General features: G+C 44.1%; 1 protein-coding gene across 4 annotated transcripts in view; it reads left to right on the forward strand.

Annotated features, from left to right (window-relative positions):
* Positions 1–10,299: 10,299 nt before the first annotated feature.
* MAP3K9 (mitogen-activated protein kinase kinase kinase 9) overlaps positions 10,300–18,477 on the forward strand; it is a 62,902-nt gene continuing 54,724 nt past the window's right edge. For all 4 annotated transcript variants that reach the window (XM_035113169.2, XM_060273735.1, XM_060273736.1 and 1 more), the window contains exons 1-2: positions 10,300–11,031; positions 15,284–15,697. In XM_035113169.2, coding sequence (XP_034969060.2) covers positions 10,578–11,031; positions 15,284–15,697 — 868 coding nt within the window. In that variant the 5' untranslated portion in view covers positions 10,300–10,577. The remainder of the gene's footprint in view (positions 11,032–15,283; positions 15,698–18,477) is intronic.

Below are 18,477 nucleotides of genomic sequence, written 5' to 3' on the forward strand. Positions count from 1 at the left end.
ACTGGCGGAACTCACTGCAGGGCTGAACAGATCAAAATGTCATGTTGCTCGCTACCAGGAGTGCAAAGGATTAGCCCTTTATGCAGCTACCTGTCAACTGTTTTCTTTCCTCTACATGTCTTCACACACAGAGTTTCAGTCTTCTACTGGGTTAATTGAGGTCCTTTAAGACTAGAATAGCCAATTAATGAAAACTCCTGCTGGTTAGAAGATTTCCTCTTCCACTGAGAACAACAGCCAAAAATGAATTCTGAAAGGTTACTGGAAATGTCATGTTGTGGCACTTATCTTCTTGAAAGCAAAGTTGAAGAAAAGACAGATTGGGCAAGCAACAAACCTGTGACTACTCAGTATGTAACATCCACACAGGAATAGTTTACAAATCCATGATTTATGGGTAAAGGGCTTAATCCAGCAAATAACATTTTTACATTTCCACCCTTCTCGGTGAGGGGAAATTAATTGCTGTGTGAGCAGTTGTCATCAAGCTTGAGTAATATTACTAATGATCCACTGGATCCCTGGCTTATTATTTTTTGGGAGGAGCAGGGGCCCAAATAGGTCATGGGCTGATGTAGGGTGGGGAGAGCCACAGGGTGGGGGGAGGGGGACAGGATACCTCATGGGTCGCTACAGGATGGGAGTAAACACAGGGATGAGACACAATCGGGGGGGGGGACACATAGTCCAGGGGAAAACGGACACATCCTCCCCCTTTCCAAAGCTCATACCAAAATATAAACTTAGTTGGTCTTTAAGGTGCTACTGAAGGAATTTTTTTATTTTGCTGGGAAACATTGACCCTGAGCAGCATAGCTGTCAAGTTTTTCCTTTTCTCGCGAGGAAGCCTATTCAGCACAAGGGAATTTCCCTTTTAAAAAAGGGAGAACTTGACAGCTATGACCCTGAGTCAGGCACAGCAACACGTCATGGATCGTCACAGGATAGGGGCAGCCACAGGGATAACCCACAGCAATGCGTCGGAGGGTTAACTAGTGTAACTATAAATTTATTTCATTATTCCATCTAAACTGGAATATATGACTAAACCTATGCAGAAAATACTGTTATGTGATTATTTTGCTATCAAAAGCTGCTATAGACTATGTCTTAACTAGAATGGGGTGAAATAAATTCCCTAATAGAATCTATCAGTAGTTAGAAACATGTAGAAGGTAAAAGGGATAACAGACTATGTTGGATTTTAGTTGCTAGGCAAACATAAAACTCACGTTTATTGGGGGGGGGGAGCTTAGAAGAGTCATATAATTGCATAGCAACCTTAATTAACAGTGCAAACAACTTCAGCTGGTATTTCCATATTTAAAAAGACAGCAGGCGAATGCTAACTGCTCATTTAGAATAACTGAAAAATAACTGTTATGACTATTAGACCACCGCTTTATTGTTGTAGTCCGATGTTTATAATCCTGAGCAGTAAGTTAATCCACTTACATTCTATTTTTAAAATGGAATATAATTTTCAAATATCCTCTTCTCGCAGGCAATAGTTTCCCATTTTTTAAATAGATAATTGTGTAAAGTTGGTGTCTTACAGTTTGGCTCCAGACTTACACCATGCTTAAGAATGATTAAATCTGCTGAAAAACATAAGCATTTAATAATAATAATAATAATAATAATAATAATAATAATAATAATAATAATTTATTATTTATACCCCGCCCATCTGGCTGGGTTTCCCCAGCCACTCTGGGTGGCTTCCAACCGAGTATTAAAAACAGTAGGTACAGCATCAAATATTAAAAACTTCCCTAAACAGGGCCGCCTTCAGCTGCCTTCTGAAAGTAGAATAGTTACTTATTGCCTTGACATCTGCTGGGAGGCCGTTCCACAGGGTGGGTGCCACTACCGAGAAGGCCCCTCTGTCTGGTTCCCTGTAACCTCACTTTGAAGTTCATAAGCCTTGGTTAGCATGCATAAGTCCAGGGATCCATATTAGGCTCATTGAGAGTCTCCAGAGCAGATGACTACCATATAGCATACAAATCACTGAACTATCTCCAAGATTAGGGTGTCTTTTAAAAGGATAAAGGACACTTTTTGTGGAATCCAGAGTTGGGTGCTGGATCCCACAGCAACAGCCCCTTCTTGCATTCAATTTACATTCCAATACATGCATCAAGGAATGAGTAATTTGTGTTTTAAGAGACATGTTAACCATGGTTATTAATTGCAGCGTGTCCACTCTGAATAAAGGTAAGTGGAACACAACCCATGCAGAATTGTCAGAGGAGGAATGGTGGAGACCGCCCCCCTCCTGCTGCACTTCCCAGAGAAGAGGGAGGCAGTATAGATCAAGGCATTGGCAAACTCAGCCCTCCAGATGTTCTGGGACTACAACTCCCATGTTCCCTAGCTAGTAGGACCAGTGGTCAGGGATGATGGGAATTGTAGTCTCAAAACATCTGGAGGGCCGAGGTTGCCTATGCCTGCTATAGATTTACAACAGTGGTTTACAGAAGGTCACAGTTCAAAGGCTGCAGAGGGGAGAAGCTGGGGAATATTGGGAGAGGAGCAGGAGGAAGAGAAAGCACCAGGGGAGAGACAGCTGACAGAGTCAGTGTCTTTGGAAAGCATGCCAGACCTCCCCGTTTCCCAGGCAGTGGCGGAGCAAACCGATTGGGCGCCTGGGGTGGGGCCAGCTGCCTGAGGGGGCGGGACAAGCCAGGGCAGGACGCTCCACTGGGCCTCGGGGGAGTCTGCCTGCCTCCTCCCACTCAGCTGCAGACCGTTTGGGGCAGCGCAGAGCTTGCAGGTGCCCAAGCCACCACGTCACTCCCAGGAGAGATGCGTGGCTCTGGGGCGCTGCAGGCCCCGCGGTGAGTGCCGTCCGCCATTTTGTTTCCCCCCCCCTCCGTATTTGAGGTGCTATGCCTCTGAATACTACTTGTCAAGAATCACAAGTGGGAAGAGGGCCATTGTGATCATTTTCAGCCCCAAAGAATGCCTTGCAGATGACCGCAGCACCTGGAGACAGACTGGTTGTGCATCCACAGCAGTGGCCAGAGGAGAGATGGCTCCTGGCAGGAGTGCAGAGAGAAGAAACACCATGCTACACCTGAATCAGCACAAACGGACCCCTTCATCTGCAACAAAACCTGTAAAATATTATGAAAGACATTGCACGTATCTTTGTAAACCAATAAAACCTTTAATAAAAACAAACAAACAAACAAACCCCTCTCTACAGCCTGAAGGTGCTGTAATTCAGTGTTTCTCAACCTTTTTTGGGCCAAGGCACACTTGTTCCATGAAAAAAATCACGAGGCACACCACCATTAAAAAAGTTAAAAAATTTAACTCTATGCCGCCCTATATTGACTATATAATTATGACTGTAAGAAACACTTGCCAATTGCTGTGTTGGTTGCAATCTCCTGTAATAAGGCTTCACAAGCCGCTGATTTCTCTGCCAGCACAATCCTTTGCTCAGCAAGTTTCAGGTTGAGCTCATCCAGCCAGCTTCTTTAAGTTTGTCTAAAACCACCCTCCCATGGTGGTGGCTGTTGAGAGCTGCGCTCGCCCCGCGTCGTGACCCGGCCGGCTTCCTTTCCGGCGGGTCAGCGTAGTCTATTGGCGGTCGCCAGGCACGTGACAATGCAAATCACCCTTCTCGTCGCCGCACGTCGCGGCACACCAGCCAGCGTCTCGCGGCACACTAGTGTGGCGCGGAACAGCGGTTGAGAAACGCTGCTGTAATTCTCCAATGGTTTGACTTCAGCCCCAAAGGCGCACTCTTCCATGGTCTCCCAAGACAGATGGGCGCCAACCAATCCCACTCTGCCCTCAGAATGCTCCATTTCAAGGCCTTCCCTCGGGGTTCCCTGACAGGGATAACTGCTGGCAAGCCTCCTGACCACCTGTTTGGTGAGTGCATGGGCGAAGTCTGTACTGACAGGAGGCTGGCTGAGCCAGCAGAAGTGAGCAGAAAGTTGTCTCTCTGCTCAATGGGAACCCCACACAGCCTGGCATAAGGGGGGCCTGGAATGCAGAGTGATTAAATTTTAGGAACATAAACATCCTAAAAAGTCAAAATGATGAAATGGGGGGGGCAACTTTTGGTCAAGCTCTCTTGTTCCATGTGGGCCTGATCCAGTAAAGAAATGTTTAAATACTTCTAACAGTGTTTTTCTTGCATTAGTGCCACTAAATACAGTTGTCATTACATGTTCTGCAGCCCTATAAAACTCTACCATGACCTACAATAATTTTTCTTAAATTATTTATGCTTTCTTACCCAAATGAGTGCAAATTAATTTTATCAGAAAAGACTGTGAAATGTGCTCGAGGCATCTGGCTTCTGTTTGCTTCAGGATTCCTGCTTTGATGAGAGTGCTATTGCTTTAGTTTCCAGGTCAGGAATTCTGCTAGTGTATATTATAATCAACTAAGGAACTTCCAACTCCACCCCCCTGAAGTCAGGGCTGATTTAACATGGTTTTATTTTTTTATTTTTTTAACCACCATAGGCTGTGGGTCTCCCTGCAAACTGAGTGGGTGCCCCTGATCTCCTTATGTCTAGGGTATTTTAGAAAACTCAGGTAAATTCTGAGTTTACATTGGAAGCAGTACAAAAACCCAGATTCATTCATGTATCGGGGCTCTCCATGTGAATGAAGAGTGCACTGCAGAATCTTGAGTTATATTTACTTATGTGATTTATAATCATTAAAATCAATCCCAGAGCTGGTGCTACAACATAAAAACATGTGATGCATAAGGAACTACAACAAGCAAATAATAAGAGAACCTATATAATTGATGCTGACACAAAAACCCACACATATACTAAGCAGAAGAATAGAAGCATAACCACCCGACCCCACCCCACTCACCATTCCCCCTCCTCCTTTCCTTCCTAACCTACTACTGGGTGCAACACTAGTCTCTCACAACAAATGAAACTGATCTGTATAAAACACAACATGAAAAAAGAGGAGCTTGCTGCATTTCATCAGAAGCCGCAAAAGTCGCGTCGGACAATTGGCTTCCAAAAAACGTTCACAAACTGGAACACTCACTTCCGGGTTTCCGGAGTTTGGGAGCCAAAACATTTGAGTCACAAGGCGTTCAAGAACCAAGGTATGACTGCAATTAAATTTTAGGAATGATTCCTGTTCTTAAGTAGCTGGGTTGTTTTATACTTTCTGGATGTCACATGATCTATATATATATAAATGTAAACTTGCCATGTCTGTTACTATCCACGTTTCCCAAAAACCGCTTGACCGATTGCGTTTAAATTTTGACACAATGCCACATGCGAATATGAGAGCAAGCCCGTACATTTTCAAAGGCAGAAGGCACACCTGTGCCACATAAACCCCCAAAAACCTCATGTTTCAAAACACACCACTCAGACAAAAATGCATTCTGGGAAAAGAACCAGGGTGCAAACCAGCGCCCTCTAGTGGCAGCTACACTGGTACTGCACCTATAAAACCTTCCCTCTCAACAGCACCTTGGCTCCCGTTTACATACTAGCCCGAAGCCTTTACAGACTAGGCCGAATGGAGGTACTGACTCGCCTGGGTGGGGGTTGGGGGAGGGGACGGGATAGGTCAGGACACGGTGGGGCCAGTCACAGGGATGAGTCGGGGTGGGGGGAAGAGGGGGCGTGATACGTCATGGGTCGGGACAGGATGGGGGGAATCATAGGGATAAGCCAGGGTGGGGGTAGGAGGGGTGGGATATGTCATGGATCAACACAGTGTGGGGGCAGTCACAGGGATGAGCCACAGCAACGCGTGGCAGGGCCAGCTAGTCATATTATAAAGCAGTTGTGTTCTATGTTATAATTCAGGCACCGCTAGGAGTTGTTTCTTTTTGTTTTCCTTTTTTAAAATAAGATTATATTAAAGCTTTTTCAGAATACAATAAGAAGAAACCAATCTAAATAATAATAATAATAATAATAATAATAATAATAATAATAATAATTTATTTATACCCCGCCCATCTGGCTGGGTTTCCCCAGCCACTCTGGGCGGCTTCCAACAGAAAAACACAGTGATCTATTAAACACAGTGATCTATTAAACATTAAAAGCCTCCCTAAACAGGGCTGCCTTCAGATGTCTTCTAAAAGTCTGGTAGTTGTTTTTCTCTTTGACATCTGATGGGAGGGCGTTCCACAGGGTGGGCGCCACTACCGAGAAGGCCCTCTGCCTAGTTCCCTGCAACTTGGCCTCTCGCAACGAGGGAACCGCCAGAAGGCCCTTGGTGCTGGACCTGTGTCCAGGCAGAACAATGGAGGTGGAGACGCTCCTTCAGGTATACTGGACCGAGGCCATTTAGGGCTTTAAAGGTCAGCACCAACACTTTGAACTTTGCTCGGAAACGTACTGGGAGCCAATGTAGATCTTTCAAGATCGGTGTTATGTGGTCTCGGCGGCTGCTCCCAGTCACCAGTCTAGCTGCCGCATTCTGGATTAGTTGTAGTTTCCGAGTCACCTTCAAAAGTAGCCCCATGTAGAGCGCATTGCAGTAGTCCAAGCGAGAGATAACTAGAGCATGCACCACTCTGGCGAGACAGTCTGCAAGCAGGTAGGGTCTCAGCCTGCATACCAGATGGAGCTGATAGACAACTGCCCTGGACACAGGATTGACCTGCGACTCCATGGACAGCTGTGAGTCCAAAATGACTCCCAGGCTGCGCACCTGGTCCTTCAGGACCAGGGAGTCCTCCACACCTGCCCGCCTCCTGTCCCCCACAAACAGTACTTCTGTATTGTCAGGATTCAACCTCAATCTGTTAGCCGCCATCCATCCTCCAACCGCCTCCAGGTACTCACACAGGACCTTCACTGCCTTCACTGGTTCTGATTTGAAGGAGAGGTAGAGCTGGGTATCATCCGCATACTAATGAACACCCAGCCCAACCCCCCTGATGATCTCTCCCAGAGGCTGCATGTAGATGTTAAAAAGCATGGGGGAGAGGACAGAACCCTGAGGCACCCCAGGGGTCCGAACACTCATCCCCCACCACCACTTTCTGAACACGGCCCAGGAGGAAGAAGCGGAACCACTGTATAACAGTGCCCCCAGCACAACAAAACAGAGAAATAAAAAGAAAACAGAGAATCCTCTCTCATAGGTAATTGTCTCTCACAGAAAGAGACAGACCCTCCCAGCTCTCACCTGGGAGCTTTCCTTTCTTCTCCCAGGCTCTCACACTGGGAGGTCTTCCCTTCCCTGCCTCTTACTCAGGGTCCACCCACCACCTTCATGTGTGTGTAATCCTTGGACCCTAATAATGGCCCAGAGCAGGGGACACCAAATAAAAACAAAATAAAAAAGAAAGAATAAGGAAACAATAGAAGAAGAAAAAAGAACAACAGATTTCCAATTTTCTATCTGTTGGTTACATAAAAGAAATTATTCAAAACAATCACTCTAGGATGAATCCAACTGCTCTACTTTCTGTTAAGCAATATTTCCCCAATCATCAGACCCAAATGTCTCAAATTAATTCACCCCCCCAAAAAAAACACAAAATGGGTTGTCTAATTATTATTATTAATAAATGTCAGCAATGGATTTTCCTCTAATCCATTATATCAGCTTTTCCTCCAATAACTTCAGCAACCAGTTTCTTTTTGTTTTTGTTTTCCAATGTATGCCTTATCAATACAAAAATAGGTGTGGCGCAAGCAATTTTTTATTCTGAAAATGTGGCTTAGAGAAAAAAGTTTGAGGACCACTGCTCTAGGGCTTCAGAGTGGGGATATTCCCAGTCCTGCCTGAAGACTTGAACCTGGAATTTTCTGGATAGAAACCAAATGCTTTACTGCTGAGCTATGGCACTTGTGCCTCAAGTCCTCGCTCCCTCCCCATCAAACCTCAGTTAGGCCCCTAAACTGTCATTTAGCAATGGGATCTTCTGCAGCCTGCTCCTAGGACAGTATTTCTTTTATAACTTGAGAAGGTGTGGAAAGAAATTCTAGATTTAATTTCCCTGTTTGTCTATTGGTAAGTACAATTTAATTAAGAATGGTTTCTACCCAGTCAAGAAAAGAAAAGTTCCACTAATAGGAACTGAGCTTGCATTGATGCCTGCCTGAGGACTGCAGTCTTTTTCTGCTTTGCCAAGAAAAACAAATCTTACATCAGGTTTGAAAAGCTATTCCAATGTCAACCACAAGAAGGCAGTGCTGCTTATTTTTTAAGTTATTAAAGTACAGTACTTTGCTAGACTGGAGGAATTGTAGAAACAGATTGCTGATCATTGTTGTGGAGGGATGTTTTGGAAGTTACCACATCCTCAAAGCATTTCCTTCTTTAGTTAAATGCATGTTTTAGTGGTTTTGTAAAAGCAGAGACATCACCTTGCCAACAAAGGTCCGTATAGTTAAAGCTATGGTTTTCCCAGTAGTGCTGTATGGAAGTGAGAGCTGGACCATAAAGAAGGCTGATCGCCGAAGAATTGATGCTTTTGAATTATGGTGCTTGAGGAGACTCTTGAGAGTCCCATGGACTGCAAGAAGATCAAACCTATCCATTCTGAAGGAAATCAGCCCTGATTGCTCAATGGAAGGACAGATTGTGAAGCTGAGGCTCCAATACTTTGGCCACCTCATGAGAAGAAAAGACTCCCTGGAAAATACCCTGATGTTGGGAAAGATGGAGGGCACAAGGAGAAGGGGACGACAGAGGACGAGATGGTTGGACAGTGTTCTCGAAGCTACCAACATGAGTCTGACCAAACTGCGGGAGGCACTGGTAGACAGGAGTGCCTGGCGTGTCCTGGTTCATGGGGTCACGAAGAGTTGGACACAACTAAATGACAAAACAACAACAACAACAATTTTTTTTAGTAAATGATAGCAACTTCATATTATGTTTTTGGTGTACATGTATTCTGCATACTAAAATAAACCATAAAGGAGGAAATCACATATTTTGAAGGATCGATTCAACAGCACACATGAGCAAGAGATTGATGGTGTTCCTCTTTACTTGTATACATCTCTTTAAAAAACCCAGCACATATATTTTGTTTCCCATGAATCAGCCTGAAGATTCCATGCATTTAAGATACATGCATTTAAGAGACTGTTCTTGTGAAGATAACCCTTGTGCATGGGGACTTAAATTGTATTCCAACATGTATCCCATGTTGTCTGAAAACAAGGAACTAAGGCACCAATTATCTTGTGGCAGTGAGGGAGAAACTTTTGGAATAACATCGGGACACCAGCTCTACGCAAGGCATGATGGATAATAGCAACAACCAAGATAGACATAATATTTTACAAGGACAGGAAGAAACAACATGGACAGAATAAATGGCATACACAGGAAGAACAAGGATACAGTAGGAGATCTTCTCTTGTAGACTTATAAATCATTAAATGCATCAATAAGAGTAAAAGTTATAAATATTGCAGCTGTTGTATAAGGGATTACTATTGTGACTGGAATGTAATCGAAATAAAATTTTGGACTGCAGAAATAAAACAACTCATCAATTCTAGCTCGTGGGGTGCCACCTAAATTATCTAATTTGGTATCTGAATGATTGACATTGGGAATTGTATTGTCATTTGGCATTGATATAATGAGGCTATTATTGGATTATTGTAACTGAAAACTAATAAAACTCATTATCACAATGATCTCGTGGCACTCTCTCTCTCTCTCTGGCGCGTCTGCTGCCAAGAGAGGTAAGAAAGCTGCAGTCCTTTCACCTTTCCTAGCAGGTGTCACACGGCCTTGCCGGATGAAATATAGAATTATAGACCAACCATTGGACATACTTTCCCGTAATGAACCAATAGCAAACAAAGAAGCGTTGTTCCTGTGAGCAGTCCAAATAGAACGCCTCTCCCTACCCCACCCCACCCCGTCTCCCTCCCTCTATTTCTTTTTCTAAGCCACGCGCAATCATTCGCAGCCCAATGAAAGCTCTAGTACTCTATCTGAGAAGTGCTGAAGGAAAGGATAATTTAGTCAAGAGATGCATTTTTAGTTCCTTGCGCGGAGGAGGCGAGATCCCAGCCAATAGGTGAAGCTACCGTCGGCGCGGAACGGACCAATGGGAAGGGCAACTTTGGAGCGCGTGGGGCGGGGAGTACGAGTAAGAGTCTATGGGGCGGGGATTGTACACGGCTGAGTGGGCTGCGGCTAAGCGGGGGCGGGAGAGGGAGACGGTTTTCAATCAGGTAAAGGGAGGAGCTTGAAGGACTGCTGCAACCGCGAACGGGGATGGAGATCTGAACGACGAGTAGGCGGGCCTTATAGGCCGCCCCGCCCCCTCCTCCCCCGGCTTGCCGGTCAGTCAGGTGCCTCAGGATGCGCGGTTGGTGCTTCAGCCTGTGGTGGAGCCGACGACGGCTGAGAGGGACGCGGCTCTGGCGGGGAGGCCGGGTGTCGCCGCCGCCTCGTCACAGCGGGCTGAGGAGGCTCTTCTTCTCCGCTCCGGGCCCAGGCGCCCCCTCAGGGTCGTACCTGCCGCCGGCAGCCGCATGAGCTCTCGGCGGTTCCTCTCGCGGGCAGCGCCTCCCCCCTTATGGAGGAGCCGCTCCCTCGTCGCCCTCCTCCTCCTCTCCCCGCATGGAGCCTTTCGCAGCCCGCAGCCCGCGCCGCCCCGCTCGCCCGCCGCTGCCGGCGGAGGGCGCGGACGGCGAAGAGGATGAGAGCGCGGCGTCGGCGTCGGCCACGGCCAGCTACAGCTGGAGAACGGCGGCGTCGGGAGCGGCCTCGAGCGAGGGCGGCTGCGTCGGAGGGGCCGGCGGTGGCGGCCTGTTGTGGACGGCCGTGTTCGAGTACGAGGCGTGTGGCGAGGACGAGCTGAGCCTCCGCCCGGGCGACGTGGTGCAGGTGCTCTCGCAGGACTCGCAGGTGTCCGGAGACGAAGGGTGGTGGACCGGCCAGCTCGACCAGCGCGTCGGCATCTTCCCCAGCAACTACGTGACCAGCAGCTGCAGCAGCAGCCGCCGCCTGTGCCTCCGCCAGGGGGGCGCCACCGAGCTCCAGTCCCGCTACTCGCAGACGCCCGCCATACAGTGTAGGAGAGGGAAGGCGGGAGGAGAAGAGGAGGGCACGGCGGCGGGGGGTGGGGAAGGAAACCAACAGTGCTTATCCCTTAATTCCTTTAGGCCGTTGTTTCCTGGGAGAGGCTGGAGTCCCAGCTCCAGGGGCTCCCTGTTGCATGAGCCTCTGCAGACGATCCTTCAGCGTTACAGTATTTACTTCTTCTAGGCAGGACGAGGTGGCTGGAGTTTTCGACCTATGCTATCTATATAAGCTGCATGTTGGTTAATTACGTGGGATTTTTTGCACATTTTGATCGATTGTGGGATCTTTACCTAGAGGTGGCAGTTGTCCCTGTACCTCTCCCTGTTTAACGAAACTGCAAGGATGTGAACTTACCTATATACCTTGCTGCTTCGAGAGGTTGCAAGGAAGGGGCGTGGCACTGGGCGCTGGGTTATATTTATCCTGCCACTGCTTTTTCTGTCTCAGCTTTGCTCTCAACACCAGTGAAGAGCTCTTCTGTTCCGCCCCTTCTCATCTGGGTTTCTTAATAAGCTAATTAAATGCCAGGCTGCTTCAGGTCAGATGAATGTTATTCATTCTAATGGTATTTTCACTGTAACTACCTGGTGATAGAACCAGGACAGCTTTCAGTACAGTACTGTCGTCTGTTACTGAATGGTTTATGTAGAGTGTATATGTGCTTACCTTATAGTTCATGAAACCAAACGTTTTCCTGCCTCTCAGTAGAGATTAAAACTATAGAATGTAGCTGCATTTTCCATCTGTCCAGCTCACTGTTTTTCTTTATTGTCAGACATCTTGTTATGTCCAGGGTGTGTTTCTCCATTTTCAAATCCATCACAATGTGATTCATTCTCCACATTCTATTCTTACTTTTGCTAATTACATCTTTTAAAAGTAACTTGTTATGAAGGAGTTAAGAAATGCATAGCATAAAGTTCAGTGCTAGGAGAAGGCAGAGAAAACACATTTTGAGAGAGTTTATGAGGAAGATACATTACTTCTTACAATGAAGCTGCAAAGAGACTGTAACTTCCTGTATCTTTGGGTATGTCCTGTCTTGTAGGCCTTCCTTTTTTCTCATCCCTACACATGGATATACTTCTAAATCTAACCCATTGCTCAAAGGTATTCTGCATCAGCTGCCTTCAAGTGGGCTTGTTTTGAGGATGTCTTCCTTCTGTCAATGTTGATGTTGCACTGCTCTCCTTGCATGCAAGCAGATGCAAAGGAATTGAAGCACAGACTTATGCAGGATTGTGACTTTTATTCTGTTGCATGAAATTATATTTGAAATATTAATATTTCATTATAAACATATTGTTGTGGGCAAGGGATTGTAAGACTTTGTATCTTCCTTTTGGGGTTTAATCTATAAATTATTGATGGCCAGGGATTGGTGTTTGTTTCTAGGAGTTAGGAAAGGAATAGGACAGATTATCACTGATGCATTTGGATCAGGAAACCAGGCAAATAGCAGCAGCATAGTTCCTGTAACTGCTATGACAAACTGCATATGCGACTTTTTCTGTCTTAGAAGGCCAGTAGATGTTAGGGAAAACATACAACACAACCTTATCAGATGGTTCAGAGGCCCATCTCTCTTGACTTGTACATGCAATCTACTCAGTGCTCACCTGTTAAAAATTGACCTGGTTATATACCTTGGTCTTTACTTTACAGACAAGGGCTTGAATTGGTTTGTCATTTGAGTACTTGTTTGCAAGTAACTGCTTCTTGCCACTGGTGAAAGGCAAGTTACGAGGCCATAGTGTCTCTTAAACATTACATTTCTTACTGACTTTATATGTATTTAAACTATATCCTTTTTATACTATTTTGCAAAATAATTGAGATGGTGTGTGCTAGGCTTTTTGTACCTACAACCCCCCCCCCCCCCGGCAAAAAAGCAGCATGTTTTATTTTCAGACTCTATTTGCATTTGAGGCAGGGTAAATCATGCATTAGTGGTTAGAGGGCACTTCAGAACACAAAAACAGCAATGTTACATTAGAATGTTAAGAATAATGGCTGCCGTGTTAACAACCATTTGTATCATTAAAGGAGCTGTCCCTTCAGCACTGTTTGGTTTAGATCCTCAGTTTCCCTCTAAGAATGCTCAAGAGATGTTTAGTGTGCATCTTACAGCAAACATTCCACTCCCAGGGCCCAAATTATGGAGGCCCACCAATCCCAAAATAGGGGTACAGGGGGAGAGCCAATAAGAAAGTTGAGGTGGAGATTGTTAGCCGATCATGTCAATCACTGATACCATTTTCTGTTAATGCCTCATTTCTCTTTCGAAATTGCTAAATTCTTTACTACAGCAGTTTCCTTGCCATAGGGAGTTCCATAGTTCAGCTTTCCTCAAGCTAAGCACAGGCTTTGGCTCTAGAGGTCTCATGACTAATTCTTCCCCTTTTAGCCAGAAGTTGCTGATCGGAAGTTTCAAGGAGTGAATTATTCATATATCCCCCCCCCCCCCCTCTGTATATCTCTAAAAACATTTTATTTCTTCCATATTTTCCCTTCAAACTTGTATCCTGTGCCCACTCCCGAATTGCCAATTTCTTTCATCCTTCCTCCTCTTTTCAATACTTTCTCCTATGACATCTTTCCTCTCATTCCCTTCCTCTCTGTTTTCCAGATTACTACACTACTTACACTATTATAGCTGATGCTGCTAGCATCTGCACAGCCCAATGGCTCAAAATCCCAAGACAGTAGAAAAGGCTACTGCATGATGGGGGTAGGTTGCACTGCTGAGGGCCAGTAGTGGTCCTTGGTCTGCAGTTTGAGAAATGCTCCCATGGTATTACTCAATGTAATAGAGCTTCTCACTGCTCTTGAAATAGCTCATCAAATGACTTAATGTAATTTCAAGCACTTTTAAGTAGGGAATTCAGAACTGTATTTCCTGCTGTCTGTCAGGCATTATGACACGCTTCGACTTCCTTTTCCCTAAATGAAGAAAGTATGTGAGTTGGCAAGAATGCTTCCTGGTACTGGCATGCAGATTTCCTGTTTTTCTCTCAACAGAAACTTTCTGAGTGGCTTTGTATTTTAAGTTTCAGAACTCTTTTAGTGAGTCTTCAGTAGTGATGGCTCCTAGTCAGATGGGCTACAATGGGTTTCGTGTAATTGACCAACCATCAAAAGAGATGCGTACTAGTCATGTGTAGTCAGGGTGCTATGGCCTTAAGGCCTGTGTTCTGTCCTCCACATCTCACAGGGTGGAGGTAGATGTAGACTTCAGCATGTGGATAGATTCATGCAAGGGGAGTTGATCCTTCAAGCATAAAGGCCCCAAATTATTAAAACATTAGAGGTAGTCTGAATTGTGGCCAGAAACAAATTGGGAATTAATGCAGTTGATACAACACTGGTGTAATAGGACCAGGCTCCAAGGGCAGCACTGCATAAAATTCATTGCAGTAGTCTAACCTGAAAATAACCAGCCTTGAACCTCAGGTGGGAGGTGAGTTAAAATATAAACAAATTGTTCATAATACTGCTGCCTTTTCTGGGCAGTTCCTTACCATACTGGTCATAGTTTTATTGCAGTATATGTGCTGTATCATGTTGCAACCTTAAAGTGCCATTAAATATGAGTACTGATTCCAATAGGTTATGTGTGGCACTTGCCCAGTTAACGAAAATGTAAAATGTTCTGTCTATTTGGCACACTTGAATTAGGTTGCTGGCAGATGTACATTTTTATAGCCGATGCTTTTTATATGAAAAGAGTAGTACAGGGTAAACCATAGTAGTAAAGAATAGTAAAGCGAAATGTCTGCCTTTACAAAAAAAAAACTTCATTGCAATAACAATTGTTTATACTGATGGAAATAACCACATGTTAAGCACAAGCAAAGTTGAAATACATTTTGTTTCATTTGTAAGCTACCTGTGAAACATGTTGTGTGTATCTTTTTAGCAATGAAACATTGCATTTTTGCTGAATATTTCCAACTTTATAATTCAAGCCACCAATAAAACTTTATTATAAAATGACCTAAAATAGGTATATAGAATTGTTGCTTACAACAAAATTGCGTAGGGCATTTTAATGATACTACCTTGGTACAATTTTTCCAGACAAGTTCTGATAGGAATAAGAGCTTAAGAATTTGTTGACACAAGCCTAAACTGTTAAATTTAAATGGCACAATAATGTTATTTAAGGCAAGGAATAATGCTGAAGCGATCTACTGACAATATTTAATCTTGAAAAATAACTTATGTTTCTCCATTTATAGTACGGGAGATTGACTTCTCTGAACTGGTTCTGGAGGAAATCATTGGAATTGGAGGCTTTGGGAAGGTCTATCGTGCAATTTGGCTTGGAGAAGAAGTTGCCGTCAAGGCAGCTCGGTATGATCCAGATGAAGACATCAGTGAGGCTATTGAAGATGTCCATCAAGAAGCCAAGCTCTTTGCCATGCTAAAACACCCCAACATAATTGCACTTAAAGGCGTATGTCTAAAGGAACCCAACCTTTGCTTAATCATGGAATTTGCCCGTGGAGGGTCACTGAATAGGGTGCTGTCTGGTAAAAGAATCCCACCAGACATACTGGTGAATTGGGCTGTCCAGATTGCTGGAGGAATGAACTATCTGCATGATGAAGCAATTGTTCCTATTATACACCGGGATCTGAAGTCCAGCAACAGTAAGTGGGGAGTATAGCGGGTGTGACTTACAGAGAAGTGGACAGCATAGATAAAATGTTAGCAACTTGAAATATATTCCAGCCACATATGCTTGAGGACAAAATTGATGAGTAGGGTAGAAGGAAAGGCAGGGGCATGAAAGTTTTCCATGATACCTACTCTTAAGAGAGCCAGTGGTGTAGCGGCTAGACAGATGGATTGGGGAGGTCCAGATTCAAATCCCCATTCAGCCATTAATCCTACTGTATGGCATTGGACCTCACAGAGGAGTTACAATTAAAACACAGAGAACTATGTATGTCAAACACTGTGAGCTAATTGGAGAAATGGTGGAATATAATAAACAAATAAGGAACTGCTAATGAATACAAACAGAATGGCAAGAAAACAGTCTCTTTAGAGGAAGGGTGGGGAACCTTTCTGATTATGAGGGTTGTCTCCCCTGAGGACAACTCTTGGGAGTTATAATGGATGGGGTTGGAGTCAGCAATTGGCGAGGCCATAGATAAAGTGCATTTGGCCAGAACTGGTGATGAGCCGCCCATTTTCTGTCTTTCTCTTCCTCCCTTTCTCCTCTTACCTACCAGCTGAAAATCCTCATTCACTGTGGTTAGGCTTAGATAAAATATTTTTCCACTCATGTGAAGGTTAACTTAAGCCTAACTGCTGATGGGGCTGGGGAAGGGAGCTGAGATGGGGAGGCTATAGGATAATTCCTAAGGTATTTCATGACACAGTTGGTTAGAGCATGCTGCTGATAATACCAAGGTTGCAGGTTCGATTCCCATATGGGACAGCTGCATATTTCACCATTGCAGGGTCTAGATGTTCTGCAGGGTCCTGTCCAACTCTACAGTTCTATGATTCTATGACTCTTCTGGCCTAATGGTTCCTTACCCCTGGTTTAGAGAACAGCCTTCTCCTAGAAGTTTATTTTTTGTATTGAAGATTTTACCAACAGAATTGTGAATTCCTTTCTCGCTCTTTCTTTTAAGGCACTGTTGCCAGTTGTCATCTCTGGTATGTTAAGGGAAACTTGTGACACTTAGAACAGAGTTGTGAAGGTGATGGAAAGTTAATTGCCCTTGCTTGTTTGGATGTGAAAAGTGGTAGTGGCAAGAACATTGTGATGTTCTTTTCTCCTTCTGCCCCGTTTTTATGAGCATGAAGCATATCAGCAGTCTATGAGTCCAGACTTCAGGACTTCTATTACCTATGAAGTCTTTGAACCTTGAATTTATCACTTTTCTCATCACTTGGATCAAGAAAGAATGACTTCCATTACTTTGGCAACACAGTCATATGTGCAGCCTCCTATAACACTGGGCTGCTATATGAAAGCTGCAAGTACTGGTCTATTCCTGCTGCCAGTCTAGCCCCTAAGGTGGTGTGAGACTGGCAACAGTAGAATGGTTGGGTAGCAACTCTGGGTGGTTACTTAAGCTTTTCTCTCATATCTGAATAAATTTGATTTGTAAAAAGTACCTTAGCAAATTACTCTTGAAATAAATGATGTAAAAAGGAGATTAATGTTATCTATATTATGGACCTGAATTATGTATAGACTAAAAGTATAACATTTGAAGCAGTTCCACGTGTTTTGTTAGGAACAGTTTCACAGGAGAGTTATTCTGATTAAATTCTCCATCTTAGAACTTCATGCATACTCTATCTGGATACTTTTCAGTATGGTTCAGTATAGCAGCAACTAACTGTTCCTCCCACATTAGAAAGATGGAATCAAGCGTGTGGATGAGAGGGAATGTGTAAGAGTATGACACAAATTTGGATAGCCTTGTGAGACTCTTGGTGAGCCAGTATCCTAGATGTGGAGGAGAAAGGAAACAAACTTAATTTTGATTCATTTTTCCTCCTCTCTGGTATGGTATATCTAGGATGATAAAGTGGATTTTGTTAGAACCCTCCTGTCATTTGTGTGTGCAATACCAGCTTCTCACTTAAATTTGTGAGGAGTTCTATTCAACTGGCTAGAAGTGAAGTTTGTTAACTGTGAAGAAAATAGACACTGTTGGCAGGCAATGTGGAACTAATTAAAAATAAACCTCTTAGCAAAGCTGCTCTCTGTCAGTTTTCAATACAATTAGCAGGATGCTAGCTGTCAATGTGTGTTAAATCTCTTTGACCTTGGAAATAATTTTGTCTTAGAACCATTTAGGTATTCGTTGTTCCTTGTAAGGAGATATCTACATGAAGTAGTTAGTTCAGCGCTCAGATAAGTGCTTCATAAGATGTGTTCACATTTTCACAACTTTGGACAAGAGATGTGACTAAATAACCTTTTTTCGTAAAACTAGTTAGTTAAATATCTGTGAAATTCAATATCAAACTACAAAACATGACGAAATAGGTTTTCTAGCAAAGTATAGTAGGACTACAACAGTTGTGCTCAGTAGCATTATTTCTGCCATATTACATGAAGTGAATGTGACAAATTCCGCTACAAGCAAGAAGCTGTGACATGTCCTTATCCATGGTGTGTAACAAGGTGGCCACATTTTTTTGTTTAAATCCAGTTTTTGTCCCTCATAGTTGGAGAGCAGACATGATACATTTTTTCCAAAGTTCTCTGTCTTCGTTTTATTTTCCCCCAATACATGAATCTGGATAGTAAAAGTATCTTGAGGGCAACACTTTAGGAACAAAATATCATTTCTGGCAGCTAATGTGAATCTTGGAGTACCAGGTAGTCTGGTTGGGAAGAAGTGTACAAGAAAAAGTTTAGGCACTTGATTGCTACTTCTCCTATGATGATATTTTC

This window comes from Zootoca vivipara, chromosome 1, assembly GCF_963506605.1.
Source record: "Zootoca vivipara chromosome 1, rZooViv1.1, whole genome shotgun sequence".
NCBI lineage: Eukaryota > Metazoa > Chordata > Lepidosauria > Squamata > Lacertidae > Zootoca > Zootoca vivipara.